We start from the raw sequence: 26,868 nt of genomic DNA, 5'->3' as shown, positions 1-26,868 counted from the left end.
TTGGCCCAACTTTAATGTGTAGGAAAATTTTGTCTTCTACCTAATGAACATATCTTGCAAAAATTGTAGGTCTGCTGGCTGTACATGGGACGTAACATTCTTTTATGAAAAATTATACTCAGTTTTCGTCACGGACGTGCTTCCGCTATTTACCAATAAAGATCGTAGCCCGTTAAACGTTATTGGCGATGTTGTCTTGAGTCCAAATCAGCTAAGATCTAGCCACACGATGATATGTTTGTTTTGAGTTTCTGTCCATCCCTTGTCAAATGGGAACGGAAATTACATTTTTACACGAACCTCCGAGAAAAAAAAAAAACGTCCGTGATGATTAAAACATTTTCGAGTGGGACACCATCTTGCTTTGATGGCGAAGGTACATTTGTGACCGTGCACCTCAAAACGAACATAAAGTCGCACACACTGATTTTGCGTGAGGACTGAAAATTAGTGAAATGGGTCAACCTAGCCGAACTTGACGTTTTCATATTTTCTGAAAGAGCGGGTGTTCTTTTACATTATGCTAAAATTTGGTATCATAAAACGGGCAGGAAAGTGTGTTTTCTTAGCAGTTTATCTCGAACATTTTTGGTAGAATAGTGCGATTAGGTGTGTCTTTAGAATCCCTTTTTCATTTCTTAAAAACCTTGTCCACACTCTTCACTTTCAACTCTAATAACTTTTGAAAGGATAGTGCTACTGCTTTGAAAGTTGGCATTAATTATGAACAGAATGTGTTGATGAGGCATATTTAATTTCAGTTTAATCTGATAATCCCTTCATTGTTGTTACTCTGGTGGTTTACTTCCTGTTTTTGTCCCATTCATCGCACAGCCAGCACGGTTTGGTAAAGATTAAGCGCTTGAATAGACACTGTACTTCAGAGCCTCTTTCCTCAGTTCACTCTTTTCCTGAGTTTGTGCTTTCTTTCCAATATTTAGATAGGTTAGGAGAGTCCATTTGATTTGACTTATACATCATTTTAAAGCTTAAAGTCTGCTCTTTCAGAATATGGTCTTCACTACAAATATATGTCTGGCGACTTTTTTTGTTTTGAGGTGCAGGGTCACATTTTACCTTTGGCTCTTTCGCCGAGGAGCTGCATGTCATGTTTTTAGCGGACTGAGGCTTGTCCGCAGTTTTTGGACCATGCAATTCACCGAAAACCAAGCAGATAATTAATATTTTCTCTGAAAATCCCCCTCCTAATCCCCTCTGAGCAATATATATGATGTAAGGATGTCAAATTTCTTGTAATTTGCATTGACAATACCTTTTCAAATTTGTGAAAGAGTTAGAAAGGCTAGGTACTCTCTGCCGATTAGTAACCCGTCCTGGAACATGACCCTAGTAGTAGAACGAATGTCCGTGACAATTCCAGCGAACGTCCGTAACGTATGCAATCCGACTGATAGGGATAACTTGTCCCGAAAGTGTCCTGTATTCTTTTAAACTTTTAGCTTGAATAGCGACAAATAAAGTTTTACAAAGTAAACAATGAGTTTAGAGCAGTAGTTTCAGAATTTTTAAGGCGGTATGTGATCATGATGAACAAACAGTTGAAAATTTACTCACAATTTTACTTTTTCCCTCTAATTATACAGAAACAGCTTAACACTGAAAACCATGAAGTTATAGGAAAATCGAATTTTGTGTAATCTGTAATTTCTGTGCATTTAAATTTCTTTCAAATGGGGCTTTGGAGACAATTTGCACTGTCACAGGTTCTGAAAGTTTCGCTCACGGACGTTGGGTCCGAGAAAGGAAATTTCTGATAATTACAAATGTATCACTGTACATTAAGGTAATGTTACTTGAAAATATTACCAAATCACTGATACCCAAAAGTAAATAACGTTCAGCACTCAATTTACCTGTAATAACAAAAGAAAAACGTTTTGGAGACGGATGTTCGTTGGTAGAATAAGTCCATGGATTACATAGTAGGAGAAAGAGGAACAGTGCCACTCTTTAGTAACAGATGCTCCAAGTGTTTATCTTTTGAGTATGGTAGCTGCCATCTCAAACAGAACACATCCAAGTTTTGGTCTCAATCACGGACGTTCGCTGTAATTGTCATGATATTTAATGCCTTAATACATTCTTATTTTTCTCTTCACGACGATTTTTCTCTCATTTCCTAAGTAGCCTGAACATGCTGTAACCAAACAGAAAAAAAAATACGAAAAGTGCAACGCAGTCACATTCAGGATACATTGAAACAAAATGGATGAAATGACGGAAGAAATCTGTAATGGGCATGTGTTGAAGAAGAAGCGGAAAAGTTTCAAAAGGACGTGGAAGCAGTTGAATGAAAATAAGAAGAAACGGAGAAGGGATCGAGCTCCAACACACAGAGAAAAGAATTGCCAGTGCACTCCCGTTATACCAAATTCCTATGGAGAAGTTTGTGTGTGTGTGTGTGTGTGTGTGTGTGTGTGTGTTTATTCTTTATTCATCGAGATGTCGTCACAAGCGAACAAAAATAATGCAATATACAATTATTGTCTGATGAAAACACGCAAATCCTCAACTTCTCATGACATGGTGTTTTTTATACTCATCAAAGAAAACCAATGTTACTTTCTTATTCTGTCCCAGATGTTTTTTTTTATATTTTACATTTAAGAGACAGAGAGATCGTCAAGCTGTTTGTGCTTTTGTGCTTACTTTGAAAACACATGATAAAAAAGGTAATGATTTAGAATAGGCTTAAGGTTGCACTTTGATACGTTCGCACTTCCAAAGATTCGTTACTCCGAATGTTCAAGGTTTGTTATTCCGAAAATGAAAAAAAAAAATGTTCGTAGTTAATTCAGGAGGTTTCTTATTAAAAATGTTCTTATTCCGAAAGTTTGTTAATTCGAAAATTAAATACTAAAGTTCACTATTTTTAGGTCCGTTCTTCTAAAAGTGGAATGGGCCTGTTATTCGTTTAGGTGAAAACGACTATCATGAGGTTTTGAAATCTGGAGGATTTGGTTGTTAATTTGTTTCTCCACATTTGGATAAACGAACCTGATTCTTCATGTTCCAATTAATAAACCTTTCGATTAACCTTCGGAGATTCCTATCATTTACCGAATAAAAAAGCTTTATGATTATACGAACTCTATCAATTTTCAGATTGACAAACTGTATGAATAACGAGCCTCCGAAATGACGCGCTAGAAAATGTTTATTATAAGAAACCATATTGTATAATATCGAAGTCACAAGCATCCATCCAAGTTATGGACCTATTGTGTCTTGTTATGACGAAATTTCGCAGTATAGAACCTAATACCATTTCTGAGTAATATAATAACACAAACTCTCCTCGGCAACAGTGTGTAACACAAGGAGCAAACGCAAAGGGATTTCTTCCTAATGTATTCGTTTGCCCTCCCCAGCTAAACTTCGTATTTCTTTATTAAACGGAGCATATTTCTTTTGTTTTTCTATGTCAATTCATTGTCATATCTAGCTGTGGCCTTGTTCGTTATGTAAGCACATTTTGCCTAGTAGACTTTAGATAACAAGTTTAGGACCTGAATCTTTACTTCGTGATAAGGAAAGTTTGATGAATATATTCGTTCTCAAGGATGGACTACGTCACCGAGATTACACGTACGTTTGTACGTTCATTTACGAAAGATGGAAAAATTGTTTTCTTTGATTCCTTAGCATGAGAAGATAAACAAGCTTTTACAATTGAGAATTGGTAATATCTATTCAGGATTTTGCAGAGGAGTTCGTTCTCAACATGAAATCGCTGTTTGTTGTGAATAGAATGCGTTTCCAACTCAAGAGAGCTGCATTGTTCAATATCTTGTTTGTTCCGAACGTCCGTTAACTATATGCGAACCTCCGTGATGAAAACTATGTTATGTTTGTTGCACTATAGAGACTGCCTAGATCAGATACATCTTAAAAAGGTATGTTATTATTTGGGAGTAAGGATTAAAGTATGGGATAGTGAAATAAGAGGTCAAAATATTGAGTTTCTGTAGAATGGGCGTAAAGTGGAGAAAGTGTTTAGCGGAAGAGCAATATTTCAACAGAAATGACGAATTTGGTGAAGTCATCAGTTGTCTACAATTACGTACAGGTTAAGAGTACAAGCTTAATATTTTGCCAACACATACACATGTCCCTTAAGATATTTCGTTACGATTTTGAACTGAATCAGATCGTTGCAAACATATGTTAGATGGTATTCAAATGTGCAGTACTATTCTTCACGGACGCTCGCTGCTGTGGACATGGCAAACTTCCGCGGTGAATAAAAACTTGTTCCTCTGGGAAAATCCTAGTATAATTGGGTTCATATTAAAGCTTGAGTTATACTCTTTCAGGTAAGATAAATGATTTGGAAAATTTCCTACTTTTTAGATTTTGCGTTGTTTTCGCTCAATTGTACGTCGTTCAAAATTCTGACCCAATTACGCTATGCGTATGGGGCTGCTGGTCGCAGTTACCAAGGTACGTACGTACGTAAATAGGTGACCGGATATAGTCGCATCATTTTCGTTAATGGGAATTATTACGTTTGAGCCGAGTTGAGGCTCAGTTTGGATATTGGTTTCTGTGAAGTTGAGAGAAAGAACGATGTAGGCATGTATGATGTGCCTAATGAAGAAAAATAGTGTTCCTGGTTCATTTAGGAGAATTTAAGACATGTATGAAGATTGAAGTCAGAAAATTTAGGTTGGCCTTGACTCCTTGTTGTCTATCAATGAAAATAGAATGTGTGTTATGAATTAGGAATGCCATAGTCACAGAGCACAATTGCAATGATACACGGTATATGTGAATTTAGATAATATCCACCGGAGAAGTTGCATGTGCTAGACATGACATAAAATAAGTCACACAAACAAGGTATATTCATGTAAACGGTAAATCACTTCAGAAGTACAACTACTTGATCCCATACTATTAGCAGGTAGATATTCAAATATTGATTGTATGTCGAACTTTGTTTTATTCAATTACAGGTTGAACCTTGCTGATCCATGCTGATGCATGGTGTTAGCTTGGTCTCATACTGGGCCAAAGGGACCTGTGTTTGATTGATTAGTTATCATCGAGTTCAATATGCATCAAGTTCAATAAGGGTCTTCAGGATGAGTGATGCAGGTCAGCCTCGAGAGACTGGTGAGCCATATAGGATGCCAGAGCTGGAGATGGAAGATGTTCAGGATGTCAATCCTGGTTCCTCGTTGAGTCAGTGTCGAAGCCATGCCAGTTCTTCTGAGAGTGATGGCCAGAAGGGCATGCTATTTGGCAGCTGAAGCAGCTTCTATGGAAACGCATCAAAAACTAGAGCTCGAGGAGTTTCGACTTATGCAGCGTAAGATGAGATTAGCTATGAAGACCAAGCTGCAGGTTGCTGAAGCAGAGGAGCAGATATACCTTGACTACGATAACAAGAAGTTGGGAGTCGGCTTTCCTGTGAAAGCAGAGGATGAAACCTTGCTGTACCCAACTGAATGCACCAACCAACGAGTACACACGAGTACACCGATTTCCCTGACTGGAGAAGTAGCAAAAAAGTTATTTTCAAATTTTCTTTGAATTTCAGCAGATATAGTCCAAAAGCCAATAAGATCATCAGCATAATGTAGTATCCCTGAACCAGGTTTGATGAAAGCCCATCAATTTTCTTTAGATACATCCGTACAGACCGGGAGACAGACAGGCAACCTGAAAACATATGCCTCCGGCACCCTTCAGGGCGGAGACATAATAATGAGACTCCCATATGTCATGTATGTGTAAAACCTTATCAAATTTGAGACGGGTCACATTGAATCCACGGCTCTAGAAACATCTTTCCATTTTAATCCAGGAAGTAATCACCTCCCTGTTTAGCTGAGGGTGAGCATGAAACCACTCCATGAAATGAAGATTAGCATTTTTTTTTGCAAAATATATGTGAAAATGTCTAATTTCATAGATAACGATAACTATTCATTCTGTCTTCTAAACTGTTGTCAGGTTATTCCCTTTCTTAGAATGCACTGGCCTTGAATATTTACAAGAATACTCTAAAGAAATATATAATAGAAAAATACAATAAAACGAACTTGCAAATTACAAATTTAAACACCATCTAAAGAGAACTTGACTTCTATTCACTTTTTTTTTTTGGGGGGGGGGGGTGGATTATGGATGAAAATATGAATCTGCTAATGGATATGAAAATCATTAAGTATGCTTTCCATTATATTTCATACTATAGATGGGGGTAGTTTTGATTGTTCATATTTCAGATATTTCTTTACCATCGATAGCCTCAGTGCTTCAACAACACATGCACACTTTGAATTGTTTGTTTGAGTAGGGAAACGAAAAAAAATAATAAGTCGCCTGCTGTTTTTTTGTAGTAGACAGCCACACAATGTATGTCAATTTTGGGCAATCTCTGGCAATGCAATGTCATAAGTGGAGTAGTTTTGTGACAATTGCACACATTTTCATAGCACGCTTGACAAAAACAGGATTTTCTCACAAACCCTTTATGTATATAAGGATTGAAAAACAGAGTTTGTTCCAAAACCTGAGAAAACTCAACATATTATATCTACTTTTTTGCATTATAAAAGAACACTGGACTTGGCTCTTTAAGAAGGCAGAAACTATTATCATTACCCTTACGTACGTCAGTCATGACTTCTCGAGTAAATGTGCATGTTTTTCCCAAAAGAAAAAAAATGAAATTCTCTTTAAGTTTTCCTTGAATTGTTCTACGCATGTGACATCATAAACTGTAGTACTCTTCTCACTCTGCTGCGACTGCACAAATGATCTAAAGATTATTAACTTTTGAACTGAATGTCCGCTTTTCCTCAATTTTTTTACTGATGGGCAAGTCCAAGATAAGGTCCCCTCAGAAGACAAAATTTCATCTTTGCTCAATATTGGCATGTTTGGTATCATTTTGAAGCTTATGAATTGAAGTTTTGATTTCTATGGATATTATGTAAATTTATGCAAATTTCAAGGGCTTTATTTGCATAAATGTGAAATAGAGTGTTACGTATGGGACATTTATAAAAATTCATATTTATTCAAAGGAAAGCAAATGATATTTGATTAATATGTGGACATAAGAAGTTCATCAAGTAGTTTAACTTTGTATGAAAATTTAGGAATTATGCGAATGATTATGCAAATGAGCTCGTGTCCTATCATGAGATGTCCCATACATGACAAATTGAGGTAATTTTTTTAGGGTTTCCCTGAAATTTCTAAGGGTTATTTGAATGCCCTTTCGGAAAGTTCTAATTTATTGTTTAGAGAAGTTAAATACCATAGAAAGAAGAAAAAATAGTAAAAGAAATATTTTTTATTAGGGAATTAAATAATGTTACGTATGGGAGAAATGCGTTACGTATGGGACATCCTCATACATATTGCATGTGAATGCATGTAGCTAGCTGGGAGGGTCTCTCAGTACACAAATAGTCAATCATCCTGAAGAAAACATCCCAACTTTGCAGCTACTTTTGAGTTATAGACACTTGAAACAATACATATACTTGACTGAACAATTTTCAGAAAGGGGGAGGGGGAGATGGCAAAATACACAATGAAAATCAGCATTAAAGGGGTGGTATAGTTTTTGTCGAAATGGGGATTCAGTTTTCAACATTTTACAAGATGATTAGAAACCAATTATATGAATTATTAAAGAGCATACAAATCTCAGAGTAGAGGAATTTAAAGTTTATTTGATGGAGATCCAATTTGAAATGGCTGAGATATAAAAAACAAACAAATACAAAGTAAAATGAAGTGGTCCTAATAATAAATGTGACCCACCTTTTGTTAGGACACCACGTTTCTGGATATCTCAGCCATTTCAAAACTTTTGTCATGTTAACTTTGAATTCCTTTTAGAATTGTATGCTATTTAAATATTTCACGACAGAAGTGCTAATTATCTTGTAAAAGTTGAAATCAAAATTCCCATCTGAACCAAAACTATACAGTCCCTTTAAGTAGAAGCCTCTGATTTAAAGGGTACTGAAACCGAATGTTGTACACAAGCAGATTGAAAAATTACAGTTCAACTACTAGTATGTTGGGTAATGTTCACCACTCAATGAAGAGCTCTAGCTACAATGTAACTGCATTGTATAACACATGTATGTGATGATAATGAAGATGTTTATACTTCAAATTAATGTTTTTTGTACCATTTTTTATTGCAAGTGATAAACAAATTGTCCTTATTCAGTTTTCAATAGTAGCCACGACAAAAATCATGGGTAAACACACTGAGATGTGACTCAAATCAATGACCTGATTGCTAGACAGACATCTACACGATTACTGGGGTTCCACGCAGCAGGTATTGCATCTTTATTAAAATTAATATTTCTTGTGTCAAGTTGTTTTTTATTGAAAGTGAATGGCAAACTGTCTCCCATCAATGGAAGTAAACACTTTACTATTCAATTTTTAGTAGTGACTATCCTGATAAAAATACAGGGCATACATACTTTTTTTTTTGCATAATTATTGAGTAGTAGGATAGTCACTACTAAAAATTGGCCATAAAAATGCAGAATATTATTAAAGATTATGATTGTAAATATTTGGGGAATATTGTTCCCTTGACAATCTGGATCAGTATTTGAGTAATTTCAACTGATTCTACCTCAATAATCATGCAAAAATTTGTTTATTGGTATTTTGCTAAATTATTTTGCTTTTGCAAAATACCCATAAACATGGTTCTCCACACACTAAACGAATGGGGGACAAAGGGCATGCATACTCAGGTTGGTCAAAAAAATATAAAAATATGATTGGATATGATTATGATGGTAAATATTTGGGGAATATTGTTTCCTTGACAATTTGGACCAGTATTTGAGTAGTTTCAACTTATTTTACTTCAATAATTATGCAAAATACCCATAAACATGGTTCTCCCCACACTAAACGAATTGGGGACAAAGTGTCCCATACGTACCTGTCCTATACGTAACACGTCATGTCTATCTTTAATTAGAACCTGTAATTAGAGGTTTTTGCCTTATGACATGAAACTTACCTCTCATAATTTTGAGTGTTGTGGCTTTCATCACAGTGAGTTGCAAGTTTTAGAATAAAATACTTTCAGAGAGTTTTGAGGTTGAAAAAAAAAAATGTTCAAAAAAAATTCTGGTCCCATACGTAACGGCACTTATTTTCTCTTCTAGAATATAATTATGAAAGTCATTTTTCTCCATTTTTTACATGATTATACTTGTTCTAGATATCAATCACCATAAAAAAGTTCTATTTGACCAAGGCCATTAACACTATTTTTCAGGTCATAAAAGTCTCTGAATGTCCCATACGTAACGCGCGCTGATGTGTTCTAATAGTATAAGCCAGTTCGGGGTACCAGTTTGAGCAAGAGCAGAAAAAGGTCATTTGTACCGAGAGACAGGTTGGTTTTCTAATTTCACTGAGATAAGCATCTGTAATGCTATGATTATTCATGGAATCCTTATAAATGGTGCATGCCAGTACATCCACTTGACAGCAAGCCTGGTATTTGGCAATGTTAACAAAAAAAGTTTGTTAACATTCAAAACAGCACTTAATAAAATAGTGTTGATTGACGAACCATACTGGTCACTTCATCTACATAGGTTAGGTTCATTCTTTGTTCGAATATGAGTTCCATAAATGGCTATGGTGGGCAAGCTGCTGCATTATGTCACTTTGAATTGAGTAAAGTGCCTAACCAACTGAGAAAAAGGAAAGGTCATTTGTACCTATGTGCACATGAGCTATCTCCGAACTGGCTTATTGCTGCGCATTCACTCAGTCCACATGTAGGTCTATATGAAGGTGGACTTGCCCTCTATTCAACTCTGCTTATAATTTTAAGCTTTCTTTAAGTAGGTTGTACAAGTGCTGATATATTTGTGTGAGGTTTGGGGAAAATTAAGTGTTAACATGATTGAAAGAGTTGTGAGACTGTAACATCAACACTTGAGGTATTTCTCATGCATGATCGTAAATCTCTGTAAAATATTGATAATAATAGTAATAATGACAATGATAATGAGGATAATAATAATAATAATAGTGGTAATAATAATGATAATAATAGTAATAATAATATATTTTTCTCCTGATCATTATGCTTGTGATGGTGCCAATACCAATGCCTGCTTCATAAATGTGAAAAATCGACTGCTCTTTACAATATTTTGAATGTTTGGGCTAAACTGCATACATTGTGAAATTATATTTATGGTCTACTGAGCACAATGTGCTTCTTGTTTCCATCGCTGAAAAAAAAACCAATGTGTCAAATAAAAATTGTTTTTAAACTTGACTCACAAGACATATTCTTTCCTCTTTATGTCCAGTTTGTCATACCACTGATTGGTTAACCTTATTTTCCCTTTCTGAGGTAACATTTTGTGTGGAATTCTTAATGTTAATTTGATGCAATGAAAACTGTGTTTTCAGATGTGCTATTCTGCCCGAGATTTATAACTGGGACATATCTTTAGCTGTGTACATAAAAAAGTAAACACATTTAGATGTGCATTCTTCATTTTTTAATTCATTTTTTCACCTTTCTTATCATTGGTGTAATTGCATATGAAAAACAAAATGTGAAGTATACTAATTGTAAAATGGGGCACATTCACAAGCTCTCAAGCTTGGTGTTGGAGGGAATATGTCGGTACAAGTAGTGACTTTCAAATATATATGACAGAACTTTGCCATACCCTTCATTGTTTTGGTAATAACTTGTTGTGTACGAGAAATCAGAGTTGACGTATCGCTGTTAATGTCTAAGAGCGTCATAAAGGTGCTTTTGATTACTGTAAGATGTACCGGTAAATTCAAGGTACATATCTATGATCCATTCTAGAAGTAGAAGGACAATGTGAAAGATATTTGTCACATAGATTACTTTTATTCTGCACAAGCTTCAGGGATATTTTTTTTAAAATAAAAAGAATTAGTGCTTTCTGTCAATGTGGTAACTTCTTTTAAAAGAAGAAAAAGTAATAATTTGATTGAAAGAACGAATAATTTTTCTTATTCAATTTACTGACCAAATTTCATACAATTTTGATTTACATTGCCCTTTTCATGATAAAATATGCATCTGGTATTAAAATTTGTAGAAATACAATGTATATTTGATGTTCACTGTAAAGTATACCATGAAAAAGAAAATCGCTGTTAAACTGTCCCTCTTCCATGAAACATATATTAAAATGTTAATAATTTCTATGTAAGTATGCACTGTATTCATGTTTATGTTCTATTTGTTGTTGAATTGAAGTCTCTGACTTCAGTTTTCGAAAGATTGTGGATTTAATTGACTGAGAAACTGTGTGTAAATTTATGCATGCTATTTTGCTTCATGTCTGGAGTGTTATCTTCGGTAATTGTTTGTGAAGTCAATGAAGGCAGCCAGAATGTAATTATTTTGGTACCAAAAAAAAAAAAAAAAAGGATTATGATTTTCACCATATGGGGTGCAGAAAGGTAACCCTAATATAGAGGTGCAAATTTTATTGCATCCTATATTGTGTGACTTTATCCCCCCATAGGGTGCAAAATTACAACAATAACGATATGAACCATAATGGGTGCAGGTATGAGGTGCAGATGGGGAACCCTGTATTGAGGTCCATATTTGCACCTTATAGGGTGTTGAATACAGGGTGCTAAATAAGAGCCCCCCAAAATAGAACCCTAAATGGAGCCGCTGGTGTTACAACGATATGAACCCTTTAGGGTGCTAAATAGAACCGTAATTTCTCTGTGTGTATTACCGTATAAGAGTCCACTTCGCCATAAATAGCATATCAGAGTGCGGCCGTATGCACACACACAACACACACACACACACACACACACACACACACACACATACACACACAATGATAATGATAATGATGATGATAATAATTTCTTTTATTAGTACAATAAGGATTATTATTTTGACAATTATCATTATGATTGTAATTGTTATTGTTGTTGGTATTGTTACTATCATTATCATTGTTGATATGATTTCTAGCTGATGATTGTTCTTATGGTTATAAATATTATTACTATCATTATTATTACTAATACTAATACTAATACTACTACTGCTACTAATATTACCATTGATAATCTTCTGCCTAGGCTGTTTCAAATGCTCTTTCCTCGGGAATTGTCGACATCACCCAAGGATTCTTGTTTAGTAGTCCTTCACCTTGTTCAATAGGTTTAAAGGTCATGTCCGAGGTCATAATCACCTTGTACAATTCCACATAGGGATCACCATCTTGACAGCCTGGAAAGAAAAATCAAGCTTTACAAAAGTTGGTGGCAGTATATAGAATTTATACTTTTTCCGGTTAGGTCGTGAACAACTTGGGTATTATTTATTTATTTATTTATTTATTTATTTATATGTTTTATTTTCACAGGGTGGCTCTATCAGTGTGTTAAACACTGTTGTTCTTGGAGGCCCTGCATGAACACATACATACAAACAGACACATGATAATTATACAATACCAACATCAAAATCAAGTTTGCAGTATCAAATCTGTACATATCGTAACATACTATATACTAATACATATCAAACTCAAAGTTTAACAAATATTATGTAAGGCATTACATCCTCATATCCTTGAATTTCCCCTACCTGAAAGAAAAAAAAAAAGAAAAACAGGAGAAAAAACAGAACTATATTTGGGCACAGTGGAATGCCCTCCAAAATTGGGCTGAGAACGAATGTTTAGATGAGGCATGCCTTAAGTTTATTGGTAGACTGTTCCATTCGAGTGCTCCGATTTATGAAAAAGACTATTTCCCAGCATTAGTTCGAGCTCTAGTTACTATTAGCCCGTCAGAGACTGCTGATCTAGTTGGGTAGTTGTGCGTATTACAAGCTTTCTGCTTTCAGCTTTTTATTTTAGTCTTTTCCACTGGAAGTTGAGATAACATTATCATAACCAGCATTTTTCAATTCCATGTCCATTTGATTTGGAACAAATCATGAAACAAAGACCTTTCTAAGGGGTTCAGAATATCCCCGTAGTGTGAGAGGTATTGTATAAATTGGTAAGCCCCTGTGTATCTATTGAAACGCCATGATTGACTATCAGAGAGTATCTGCTTATTCTTGAGAAAAAAGGGTAACTACTTTCAAATTAAAAAGACTCGCGTTTCATTCCTTTATAAAGGCGCTGCAAGCAAATATCTTCCAGACTTTAACACGTTCATTAAATGCTGACACATGCATGATGAGTCCTGCTGAGAAGTCATAGCGCTCAAGGAAAATCGGCAAGCTCACGTCATCACCGTGGAGATATTAAAACTCCTGCGGCAGTATTGGACGGCGACTAAAGCCTATCAGAGAAAGCTAGTCTTTAAAAATTGCATTCGTCTTGTTCCGGCTGATTTCTACCTCTACGGATGTAGAGAGCCGTAAGTGTTTGTTCATCGGAGATAAGAAATCAAGGCAAGCAAATGCACCTTTTCCCCAAAACTCTATTTAGACAACTGAAAGGCATTATTTACCATTTGCACATGAAAAAAAAAAACACATACACCCAGCTTTAATGCTTCAAAATAGTTCAAAATGTAAGTGAGGGATAGAAACAACTAATATAAAAATGATACTAAGTATAATCAAGGTTAGATATTCTTAGTACAAAAGGTGAACAATAGTGATAATACAATTGTTTCTAGAATATACCGTATACAAAATATGGTTTATTGAGAAAAATAGTGATATCTCCTTGTTTTTAAGGCTTTATTGCGAACTTTTTATATGGTAAGATGTTTTGTGATACAACTGACCTACACAATCTATATGCATCAAAATTAATGTGATAACTCGATCACTTTTTGAATCATTGCTCGGAATGGTCAACAATACTGTACACCACTGACTTTCATGAACAGGAAAAATAATTTGGTAAAGTGATTTCACTCCATTTCAGTAGCGTCAACCTAAGGATGCTGTCAAAATTAACCGTAAATACACTTGATCCTCGGCATGCTTTAGCTGCCATTTGGCACAGAAGCCCACATAGCAATATACACACTGTCCAAAGTCCATGACAAGAAAATGGCTAAAATAATCACTTTTCATCATTCATTAAACTTATCAATCAATCACTGTGTAAGTGTATCACATCAGAAGTTCACGATATAAATATTCTGGTTTAACAGCTATAAACCTTTAAATTCTCTTAGATGAAAAATGAGACCGATTTGAAAATGTTTTCCAGGAAAAAAAAAACATGACGCGAATTGTAATCAAATGTCAATGCATCAATAATACAGTATATTATAGTTAAGTATCATACATAATTACATTCATAGTCTTGTAATATATATTATACTTTAACATACGGATAACATTGTAATACATTTTAAGGCAAATCTTAAAGACAGCCAATCCCTTTTACATGCAAATTTTGAACAAAATTGGTGAGAACACTTAGGTATTGAAGAAAACATTATTTGGAAACCTCCTGTAAATTTTGAACTCAACAGGGACTTTAGTTGTTAAGTAAATTGACCGTTAAGATTTGATTTTTTTTTCGTACTAGGAAAAAATTACAAATCTAAACTACTAGTCTAGTTTTACAGACCTGTGTGATGCACTTAGTTGCACGTGTAGTTCATGTAAGTGGTGTATTCTTATTTGCTATCGACAACAAAGTAAGAGAAGCTAGTGAATTCTTCATTTCTAGATGACAGCTTCGATATGCGTATCTTTTGTTCGAAGTATAAGTATAATTATTACAACCACAGGAGGATTGATGTATGCAGCTTTACCTAGTACACAGAATACGTTACAGTGATCGTTTGGTGCATTATCTGAATTTTAACGGCTAACAACCTTCTAATATCACATAAATGTTATAGATTTACAATATTCTTGTCATTCTGGTAGAATATAATATGTTCTGTGCTATTTGAGAAGTAATGCAAAAGGGAAGGGCTATCTTTAAGGCAAAGAACAAAAAATACATAAAGTCAGGCATAATTCATTTGCGAAATATTTTCTAATAGCAGAAAGATGTTAATAATGCGTTTAGAAAATGTCTTCGGACATAAAAATGCCTGGGATATCATTTAAGGCACTTTCTTGTTCGAAGCTATTTTCTAAACACATTTAACTTAAAGTAAAAAATATAAAATCATACTACTATGAATAACTTCACTTACTTATTTTTAAATATGTGAAATATTCCATCTATGTATAGTGCTATACATGCCTACCAATAATCCGTTTGATACCTTGATTGGTATAACTTTCATCAAATTTTGATTAAAAGGGGATCTACCTTATGTTTTGATATCGCAGCATGCAAGCTCCCAAAGAGAGACTGAGGTATTTTGTTGTCAGTAAGAATGCCTAAGATGAATTCTTTGACACCTTCCTTGCGTAATACCTGGAAGGGAAGATATGAAAGGGATTATTATAATTGTTTTATCTTTTCATTTCCAATAAATGGTTGCATAAAATCATCAAAATATACGTGGCTGTTTCACCGACTGCTTGTCGTCAACTAAATTCCTGCGTTTCTATGGTAACGCGAATAAAGTTGTGATACACACTGACAATCAAAAGATAACTTTGATACGTCCTTCTTGCATGACATGTTTCATACCTACTTAGAAATGTGACACATATGGGTATTTATTATGTATGAAAACCCTATCAAAGACCTTATCAAAGACCAGAAATTCGAAACGTCAAATCAGACTGTGACATTCGGTGATGAGATAGCTGAGATATCATATTTTCATTCGCCCATAATCGTATTTCAGTCGCATGGCCGCATTTCGAATTTTCCGAGTCTTTTGTATCCATTCTTTGACTTCACTAGAGGCTACATCGTGGCTCACCTCATACTATACTTGACTATAACTCTCTTAGTTGGTCAGAGATGAAAATTACCTCAACTCCAGCGCAGACCAATGCTTTGCCGTGGCCTTTACCTGGATGATATAGATAGAAATTAGATATATTACTCAACAAACACACACAGACACACACACACAAAAACCCCACTTTTCGCGCAGGGGAACACTTCAGGGGAACACATCTAACAGCATTTAAGTGTCAAATGTTGTTGTTGTTGTTGTTGTAGTTGTTCATTTTCCATCTGTGAAGATGGCTGGATAGCCCATATTCAGCTACACTAAGCTGGTCTTCCATGGGGTCCAGTTGTTTGTGGGGTAGGACCACTTCACCGGGTTAGACACCCTGCTCTTTGCGATGAATGAATGAAGCGGGATCTTTTACGTGCATGAGCTGTGACTCTCTCATACACGGGACCTCCATTTTATGTCCTATCCGAGGGACAGAGTGTTTTGCCTCTTGCTAGAGGGGACGGTATGTTTACACACAACATTGGTCAGTCCAGACTGAGTTACGAATCATTTTCCACGTTAACCATAATAAGAGGCCATTAACTGATTCAAATCAATTCAAAGGAACTGATCAACCGCAAACAAATCTGATATTTATGTTCGTATTGAAATGCGAAAACTTCTGACGACTACCTATTTTTGGTCCAGCGAATCATTGCCTGGAACATGGTAATAACCATAGCAAAATATTGACATACATAATGGTAATGAATGAAAGTACTTACTAAATTGTAACAATGATTAAAGGATCATGTCATTGACCAAGTAAATAAACTGAAAACAATCAAAAACAACAGAGTCATACTTTAAAAGTGATTGTGACAGGTTTAAATGACAAAGCGAGACGTTGATATTTTTACTTCTGGACCTTTATTTCGCATGTCTCTCATGCGTCAATAATTATTACACAGTAGGCTTACTTACCAGTATGATGAGGGTTGACGTACAATCCTTGGATGAAAGAAACACGTCCTTTCAGAAAATGATACGATGGTTATATATGAAGATGACGCATCCAACAATTTCTGCCTGTTTTACGTTTGTTGATTGGAACTCGAGAACGAACACTCTGTAGTAAGCGCGTTCATTTGAATTGGCAGTGCAGAATTCTGTAAATAATAGCAATGGAATGGGTGAATGTGTGCTTGCATTAATTTTGCTGCAAATGTGTAAAGATCAAAAAACCCACACACTGTTATATATATCAACATTACAATATTTACCATGTGAGAATATTTAGGAATTAGTGATTATTTTCTGAGAAATTCAATTTAGGGTTTGTCTTTAAAATTGAACCCCGTAATATCGAGTTTGTCTCTTATAGATTTAACCTTTACGATTGTGCAAATTGCTAGAATGGTTGGGGGTCGTTTGAATTAAAACATGTCAGAAAGCAATATTTTGATGTATATAGAAAATTTGAACTAGACAATCAGGGTGTCTGGCGCTCATCCGAGTATCGCAACTTCGCCTTTCAAGCACTCTGTCAGATTAGATAAAAACAAAACAAAATTGTGGGAGGGGGGGGGGGGAGGGGCTTTGGGGGCCTTCATCGGGAAAGATGGTGTTTATTCGTGTATTCTATCATGCCGGTGCCACAGGCGATCCGTCCCGGGATCCGGGGGGAACCGATATACTGGCCGAATTCAGTCGATTGGTTCCGCCGGAACGAATATAAAGAACAATAGGCAGTACGCAGAAACGTTCCGCAACCGCCCATCCTATCCGAGTTGTGCGAGTAGGCCTCATCAAAAAAAGAAAAGAAAAAAAAATCTGTTTATTATGGATGCCTATACCAAAAAAAAAAGAATCTAAGCAAGCTATTTCATCATTTCTTAGATAATATTAATGACAAACCTATGTTTACATTCTGATAATGTCCCTTTAACTGAATTATATTATAGCCTCGTACTTAAATTGCGCTCGAACAAGTGGCCAGAAGAAATTAGTGACTGTACAATGTATTAGCTAAATAGCATGCACACATACGTACGAGTCGATCATCTGGAGCTGTTGCACAGACAATATGATGCGATTAGCCTTTATTTAGATAAAACTTCAAAGAATAGTTCAACGAAAGAGCATGATAATACTGTAGTTATACATTTATTAGAGACTGCTTGAAGTTGAAAGGAAGAGAGAGGGAGGTTTTGCTGGTAGGGTACAGCGTGGATAAACAGGCTTTTTCAATGATGAGCTGTGTTCTGATAAGAAAATGATTGTACAGCTGTACTTCAAAAAAAAAAAAAATGTTGCTTAGTCCGCAAACAAATTGTTAATGTGTACGCAGGGGACTAAAATGGAGCTATACATGTGGATTTAAAGCTATTATAACTCGAGATGAATAACATTTTCCTTATCATTTTCTCCTTATTTTTCTCCTTCGCATTCCCAATCTCTTCTATATTTTTTTTAAATTTTCAATTCTATGTTTTATCTCTGATAGCCAACAGCTTTTACCCTTTTTACTTTTTATCTATTTAGTTTCCATTTTGGGGAACATTAAACCATATATCTGTCTATTTCCTGTCAATTCATGTTACAGGTAGTTTACTAGCTGTTTTTCATTTTCTTAATATCTCTTTTAATTTCTGTCTATCCCCTAGCCACTATTGGCTTCACACCTTCTACATGTGCATGTAATGTGTATTTAACATTAAAAAAATGCATATATATGTATGTATGAAACTTATCGTGTACGAAAAGAAAATGTAACTTTTTATTGTGGAACACCAGATTTTGGACACAAGTGCACTGTTTGGATATTCAAGTTAAGTAGAAGTCAAAAATTTACGTGAGTTTTTGATACCCCATAGTTTGCATGCACTCTACTTTCTTTAAACAGAAGATCTGTTTTGGGGCCGCAGTCACTATCATGAAAAGGTAAGACATTCAATATTAAATGGATGGTACAGTATTGACTGAGATAAGAGTTCAGGTTTCCAACTAAGAAAAAACCATCAACAAACAAATAATGAGGAACCTGCAATATAAAAGAGCATTCAATTCTTTTAGGAATTCAGAGTTCATTTGATACAAACTTGCTTCAAATTGATGAGATATCATGTATAAACAAAGAGGCCCTAATTAAAGGATGGACCTACCTTATCTGCCCACAACACGAGTATTTTTTTTTCTTCAGTCCAAACCAATTTTGTGTAATGTACTTGAATTTCTATTAGAATCGTATGCTCGCTAATATTTCATATGTGCTTTTTAATTATCTTTCAAAACGTTAAATTTTCAATCGCCCATCTCAACCAAAACTATATTATCCCTTTAGAATACCTTGCCTCTTTGAAGTAATCTCTATGTAAGACATTAATAACCCAGAAGAGATATACCCCCCCCCCACACACACACAGACACACACATTCATATGCACATACACACACAAAATAGAAGACAACTGAACACACAAAAACAAAATTCACCCCGTCATATGAAGTTGTTACAACTGATTTAAAAAAAAAGATACTTGTATAGACGTTAGCGATTATATTGGTCAATATATCGCACTAAATGATTAGATTCTGAGCGCTGAAAATAGATATTAAAATGAAGGTGGACTATTTTAACTCATACGTGCATTTAATATGAAGCTCCTTGTGTTACAGTAGTTAACATGAAGCATGCCGAACATCCCGACTACAGTAACTCATTCGATCTGTTCATGACAATTCAAATCAGAGAGAGAGGTTGGCATGACCAACGCCATATCGGTACCCGTTGTGTGCATAAATGTATACTGTATCATGGCCACCATGACGACGAAAGAGATTAGGGAGGGGGAAAAAAGGATTCGCGTTGTAGTCCGGGTCTCAAATTGGCAGCTTTGTTCGATTGGCTGGCTAGAGAGATTTGGAGAAGTTCATTGGCTGTGGAGGGAGACTGGAAGAGTACATTACTGAAGGGGTGTTTCCCCATTACCACTTTGCATATATTGTACGGTAGAGACCCGGATCGAATCGGCGGTGGGGGATCGTATCGGCGGTGAGGCAAAAAATCCCGCCGATTGGATCCGGGGGATCCGATATACTGGCCAAAGTCCGCCGATTCGTTCCGGTGGAACTTATCTACTGACCGGAACGGATCGCATGTGACACCGGCAATGATAAATACCCACATATATATCTGACCGTGTATGAAAATGTAAACACTGGTCTCCAATTTGGTTTTAGCCCCATATGGGGCCCCCGTGGATCCGCCATTAAAGGTCATGTTTACCATTCGGAGCATCGATCAAAAAAAAAAAAAAATGGTTGAAACGCGTCAGTTATCACATTTGATGCATGTATGTACGTCAGTTGCATCACAAAACATCCTACCGTATACAAATTTTGCAATAAAGCCTAGAATATACGGAGATGTCATCTTTTTTTTTTCTCAATAAATCATAACTGAGTACGGTTTAGTCTAGAAGCATTTTCATTCTAACTATTGTTCACATTTTGTTCATTTAACAATACTTAACATTGATAATGCAGATTCAAATGTTTACAATGGTTGTTTCTATCCCTAACATTTAAGAACTATTTTGAATAACTAAAGCTAGGTTTTTGTTTCATCAGCAAATGGTAAATAATGCCCTTAAGAAAGTTGATCTTATACACTCAATAATGTATGCTCATGTAGCATTTCTTTGTGGTCTTGTAGAAAAAAAAAGACTTCCCTAATTTCGAGGTTGTGGGGTTACGTGAGAGTGGGGAAAGGTCGTCGGGGATTATGTCCATACATTCTGTCACCCTACTAGGCAATATCTCACGTGAGCCTTTGGCTGAGGTGAACCAGAAAGAAGCATGTTTTTCATTCTCCCTTTAGACATTATTCCAAATTGCCTATATCCTATGCGATAACCCCAAAACCCATGAATCTAGCTCCAAAGAAACACAAACATTAAGGGAAAAGAAAAACCAACTCAAAGGCTCGTACTTTCAATACAATTTCACTAACCTTCTTCAGTGGTAAAGAGGTCATTGACTAGGTCTTCAAAAGCAACTAGTTCTCTGAGAAGACCATAAATCGCTTTCCCATCACCTTTATTTCCTTCACGAATGTTGTAATTCTCCGAATGAATTACCTGGAATTAAAAGAATCGCAGCGTAACGGGAATATCACAATAACTACTACGATGTATGTTCACATATCCGATTAACAATGATTACCAGGTATATATTACCTCAGAACAAAAATACACCTCCCAATATAAAAAAAACAAACACGAAGACAAAAGGACATAAAATTCACACCGAGACAACAACCATGACAGGAATACATTGCAGCAGCTAAGGGGGGGGGGGGGAGATGCATTAAATGAATAAGAATAGAGGAATACGATAAAAAGAAGATCCATACCCCCCCCCCCCCCCCCAACACACACACACACACACTCAGCTTGTCCACCATACACATTATACTGCTTGTTCCAGATTTACAGATACCCTTTTAGGAATGGAAATGGGTAAGGATTGTAACCCCCTATCACGGACCTTTGGAAGAAAAGCCATCAATATTACCCTATCGCAGGTTTTTTGGGAGGTAAGATACCAAAATTACCCCCTAATTGAAGGAGGAGTACCGAGGTGAAGAGCGTTCACACTTTCAGCACTTGCATTGACAGGTATGTCTTTAGAGACTTGCGGAATATACCAGAAGAGGTGTATTTTCCTGACAGATGAAGCATATTCACGAGAATCGGGGAAAACACAATGAGGGGTTTGAAACTGATCTGCTTGGGACCATTTTTGAGCATTGTTGGAGAAGGGTTTCAGAAAATAATACCCCCTATTTAAAATATTTTCCCTCAGAATTAAGCCCCTAAAATATACCCCTTTTCCGAAAAGTCCGGAACGCGCATGCGGTACAGATTGACCACCTGAGTAAGGGGGGGGGGGGGGATCCACTTATACTCTCTTTAATACTCGTGTCAAAAATGAGGAAACTGGAGTGTATGCCTATATCACCACTTTATTTCAACAAACCTGAGTAATTGGCATGTGGCACATTATAGGATAACTTGTAATTGAAATGCGAATATTTCACTACTCACAGTCGATTGAGGAACACTATTGGGCCTCATCGTCCAAATATCTATGCTAAGGCTGTCGCTGTAATTCAATCCTCCTTCAGCTTTTAGCGCCTTTTCAGCGTATGAATCCCTCCTTTCGTAGGCAGCGATGGATCTAATGCCAGCGTCGGTCGCAATCTACGAGTCAACAAAAATAACAAACGAACTATAGCCAACAAACAAGAAGTGAGAAACGAAATGAAAGAGCATGCATGACTAGGTTGTGATTTTTTTTTGTTGGGTTATTTCTAAAATATGATGGAATAGATTCTTAACTTTCAGCAGCGTCTCACATTAGAAATTGGTGATATAACAGCTGATGGAGCAAAGTTATTGAAACATTGTACTGAAAATAAGAGATGGAAAATTATTTACTCACTTGCTTCAATTCCCGTAGTAATACTCTTCCAATTTGGGCATCTTGGTGTTCAGGAGAAAGAAGAAAAAAAAAATATGATGGTGAACAGACTCGTCAGATATTTTCACCCCGTTATTACAAAGCTTGACATCTTCTAGCACTATGGTGCATTATTGAAGATTATAAGTCCCCCATAAGGTAGTGTTACTACTTGGAATAACTTGAAAACACAGGGTCATTAATTTTAGTAGGCCTATACCAGTCTGCTACGTATTTGACGGTAGTATGGAAAAAAGCGACGATAGTCATGCAGTCTATAATCTTGAATTTAAATGCACATTATACGGATAGACTTTTCAGTGTGAGTACTCATCTCCTATCTCACAATAATAATAATAATAATAATAATAATAATAATAATAATAATTACATTCATATGGCGCTTCATATTGACGTTTGTAAGCGCATTTTTGCTACTCATACAAATATACTAGAAAACACAATAACATTAACAAAATCAGCGTTAACAGTAACAAAAGAAGAAGAAAGAAGAGAAAAGAAAAGAAAAATACATGCTATACAATGGTACAATAATTGATAACTGTGTGCGCCTCCGGACAAAAAAAAAAAATACAACTGATTAAACAGGTGAGTTTTGAGAAGAATTTAAAATGATTCAACAGATTATTCAACAGATGACCTTGCTATTGTAGTAACTCGGCATACACATCAGAGGCGTAATTACTCACCTGACGCAAAATGAGCAATAAAAGTAAACGGTTCCAGTAAAAAAAAATAATAATAGTAGTATTCGAACCAATGCTTATCTGCGCGCACCACTGAATTTTACCATAATACCACGGAACTTTCATTCTGACAACAACCTCATACATGTAAATCGATTCTTCCTATTATTATGATGAACGCAGTTCGCTTACCTGCGCTGTCTGATCTGACGTAAAATCCGTGCAGAAGCAGCGCCGTTCCGGTAAAGTAGCTGTAGGATGGAGAGTATAGAATGCATCCTATTACATCGACGTCGTCACGAGCTCCACTTGATGGTGAACGTTCAGCTACGATAGCCCTGAAGCAGCCCTGTTGGAAGTCTCTGTTCAACCCTGATGATGAAACACATATGAATCATCCTTATAGAGGGTTGTTAAACATTTTATTGTAAAAGGAAAGTATCTACGACAACTCATGATCTTGTTGTTTGTGGAGTTTGCGAACTTTTCATGCAGAATTCAAGTGACAAAACAGAACATTATTTTGACACCAAGTTATGGTTTTTGGGGGTGAAGGAGAGTGCAGCGGCCCCAAAATAGATTCCATAAAAGTCCACCCCCCCCCCTCCCGCACACACACAAGCTAATAAGATCATAATGAAAAGATAAGGATAATGATTCGAGTGCACGTCACGAGTTCGACACGCAATAATCATACTGTCCCAGAGTCATACTAATATTACAGCCCATGAGTTCAACACTAAGGTCCACGAGACAGACACATTCACTGATTGGCTGCTTTTACATATTGTCGAGATCATGGACTGTAAGACGGCCATGGCAAAGTGCATTGTTTCTTTTTTATAACATCATTCGTGCATATTGTATTTGAAGAAAGTCCTTTATCAAACGAGTGTAAGAAAAATGAAAAAATTGTATCACTTTGGATCATGTAAACTCTTTCTTTTCTTTTTGATGATGGAAATAAATACACTATTGAATTGAATTGAACTGAATTGAATTGAATTGAATAGATCTTTTGCAGTGTCGAACTTGTGGCTGTATGACTTATGGGCTTTTTTTTAAAATGTTGAACTCGTGGGCTGTATAACTCGTGGGTATCGGTCTCGTGGAACGACCCCGTTTTTCCATACCTTCCTCAGACAGGGGGATCACATCAACCAGTGTCTCTGCGGTATCAAGTTCTCGTAGGAGACGGAACATAGAGGGAATGTCGGATGCCTCGCCCTTTCGAACGACGAAGTCTGCCATGTTAAAATCTGTCCCTCGCGTTGCCGTTGTTTTTGGTGGGTGCAGCTTCACTGTTTCAATATTCTTCGTGAAATGGCCAAATCACCTAGGGAATTTTGTGTATTGCAGCGATTGAAAATAATGTTGTCGTTATTTAACATGGCGGTGGAAGGCATTTAAGTGGAGCAGAAAAAAAAATGATGGATAAATGACGCTGTGCGTGACCATTGCTACGTATTTCTGCTCAACATTCTTTGTTATGTCGGTAAACATTAAAACATGGAACGCCTACCTCCTGGAATAAGCAGAAGGCAGTACAAACAGACAAAAATACGTCACAGACTCGTGTCATATTATTTTGAAGAAAAAAAAATGATACGTGAATACACATTGCAGGATACAACAATATCAAAATATTCAAGAACAGAGTCATGTACATCTGAGATTCACCATGAAAGAACTAAAATTGCGTACATGCGTATATATATATATATATATATATATATATATAAACGAGAGTAAGGAGGCGGTAGACGTTGCTTAATCCTCACAAGTGACTTTACTCAAGCTTTCGGGCTTCCTGCCCTTTGTCAAGACTGGGGACAAGACACAAAACATGGATATCATATACACAAATAGAAAATAATAATGATGATCAAAACAATAGCGGGACTGATAACTACAGTGAAAGAGGCAGAGACGGCAGGGAATAATTACACAGTTGGGAGTGTATATATGCACCAATCTTGCATAATATAACTTGCAGACATACAATCACAAAGAAGCATACAAAATATAAGCATTTACAAATACAGTATACGTATGACTAAACATCTGCACATACACAATGGATACGGATGTGTGCGCACAATCACACATGTGAAACTCCTCGCGTATGTCAAAGCAGGCAGCCGTATGAACAAGAACGGCAATTAATGAAATCATAATGGTAATTAAATCAAGAATTGTATGTATGAATAGGCGGAACATAGGTACACACGAAAAGAGCACATCAGCGTTCTTAACCGGGAATGAGTGTATAATGATGTGACGGCAGGGAATAATTACACAGGTGGGAGTGTATATATGCATCAATCTTGCATAGTATAACTTGCAGATATACAATCACAAACACGCATACAAAATATAAGCTTTTACAAATACAGTGTACGTATGACTAAACATCTGCACACACACAATGGATACGGATGTGTGCGCACAAACACACATGTGAAACTCCTCGCGTATGTCAAAGCAAGCAACCATATAAACAATAACGGCAATTATTGATATCGTAATAGTAAACAAATTAAGGAGTGTATGTATGAATAAGCGGAACATAAGTACACACAAAGAGAGCACATAAGTAGCGTTCTTAACCGGGAATGAGTGTATAATAATGTGTTTAACAGCATTCAGGGTTACAGGATCTATAAATACGTACGGTGTGAGGTGCACACTTCACATTTGGCCCGGTTACATGCCAGCAGTGTGTGTGTTTGCGTTGTCGGCTTAATGTCTACCACTCCAGAGGACACCATGTGTAACCAGATGTGTGATGATTGACTGGCGTTTGGTGAGGACCTACGACGAACTTAACTTATTCAGGATAAGCGAGCTTTAGGCGTGGAATCGTTGGGTCGAAGTATACGACCAAGGATACCAGTTCTTGTCTACCAGTTCCGAAAGCTACCACCAGTTCCACCATCAGTTCCGCATACCAGCTTCGCAGATCATTCTTTATAGTACATCTACCAATAATCTAACTACCAGTCACCACTAGTCACACTCACCTGAACTGTACCCATTTTTGGTAGAAAAAGACCGCTCCACCAGTCACGGTATAACTTGAACAGTTCGTGGTACGTTAATTCCCAAAATACTTTAGTACAGCTCATTCCCGGCACACAATGTATACACAGTTCACCTCTCGTCTCTCTTCCAAGTCCCGCCCATTCGTACATACACTGATCTACACTGCAGTCAGAACTCGGCTGTCCTGTACTGAACAGAACTTCCTCTAGACCTGCAAGGTCCGGCTCGAACCCGAGAGTTTGTTTGTTTGTTTGTTTATTTGATTTATTTTTCTTCCAACACAATTTCATACATAAATCAAAATTATTTTCAATAATATCACATGGAATATCAGTAAGCAGATTACAAGTACATGATTCAAAGAAGGAAAATCGATGTGTAAATTAATTTCATTGACAAATTATACATCGTATTACCAATTTTCCAAATAACTATCTGAGAAATTATGCGCAAGAAGGACTGCCACTATAAACAAAAGCTTGAGCACGTGGCAGCCCAGGGACCTATCTACATAATACACACACAAAAAATATATTGTTTGCGGAATGGAGAAATACTACAAAATATAAAACACTGTAAATACATTATGTTTTTTATATATGTATAGTGCATAGATACGAATAAGAGTTACGTGAAATATGATGATGATGTATGATGATGTTGACAGGGTAATGATGAAGAAAAATGTGATGATGAAAGTGATAGTGGTGATGCTGAAGATAATGGGAATGAAATGA

At 36.2% G+C, this 26,868-nt stretch overlaps 1 protein-coding gene across 1 annotated transcript; it reads right to left on the bottom strand.

Moving 5' to 3' along the window:
* Nucleotides 1-21,508: 21,508 nt before the first annotated feature.
* LOC139728032 (spermidine/spermine N(1)-acetyltransferase-like protein 1) lies at nt 21,509-24,337 on the bottom strand. Its single transcript, XM_071638997.1, has 3 exons — nt 24,220-24,337; nt 23,279-23,458; nt 21,509-21,582 (listed from the first exon to the last, which is right to left on the bottom strand). Exons 1-3 carry the CDS (start codon nt 24,335-24,337, stop codon nt 21,509-21,511), a joined length of 372 nt encoding a protein of 123 aa, XP_071495098.1.
* Nucleotides 24,338-26,868: the final 2,531 nt, after the last annotated feature.

The sequence above is a fragment of the Diadema antillarum genome, unplaced genomic scaffold, assembly GCF_040938485.1.
Source record: "Diadema antillarum isolate AM-2024a unplaced genomic scaffold, OU_Dant_1.0 seq00000162_RagTag, whole genome shotgun sequence".
In the NCBI taxonomy this organism is placed as follows: Eukaryota; Metazoa; Echinodermata; class Echinoidea; order Diadematoida; family Diadematidae; genus Diadema; species Diadema antillarum.
This window is presented reverse-complemented; position numbering and strand designations above follow the sequence as displayed.

Coding starts and splice junctions, on each gene's coding strand:
- LOC139728032 (XM_071638997.1), bottom strand. CDS start 24,337: ATGGCAGACTTCGTCGTTCGAAAGGGCGAGGCATCCGACATTCCCTCT. Junction 23,459..24,219: donor GATCCCCCTGTCTGAGGAAG/GTATGGAAAAAC, acceptor TTTCATCATCAG/GGTTGAACAGAGACTTCCAA. Junction 21,583..23,278: donor CGTCAGATCAGACAGCGCAG/GTAAGCGAACTG, acceptor TTCATCTGTCAG/GAAAATACACCTCTTCTGGT.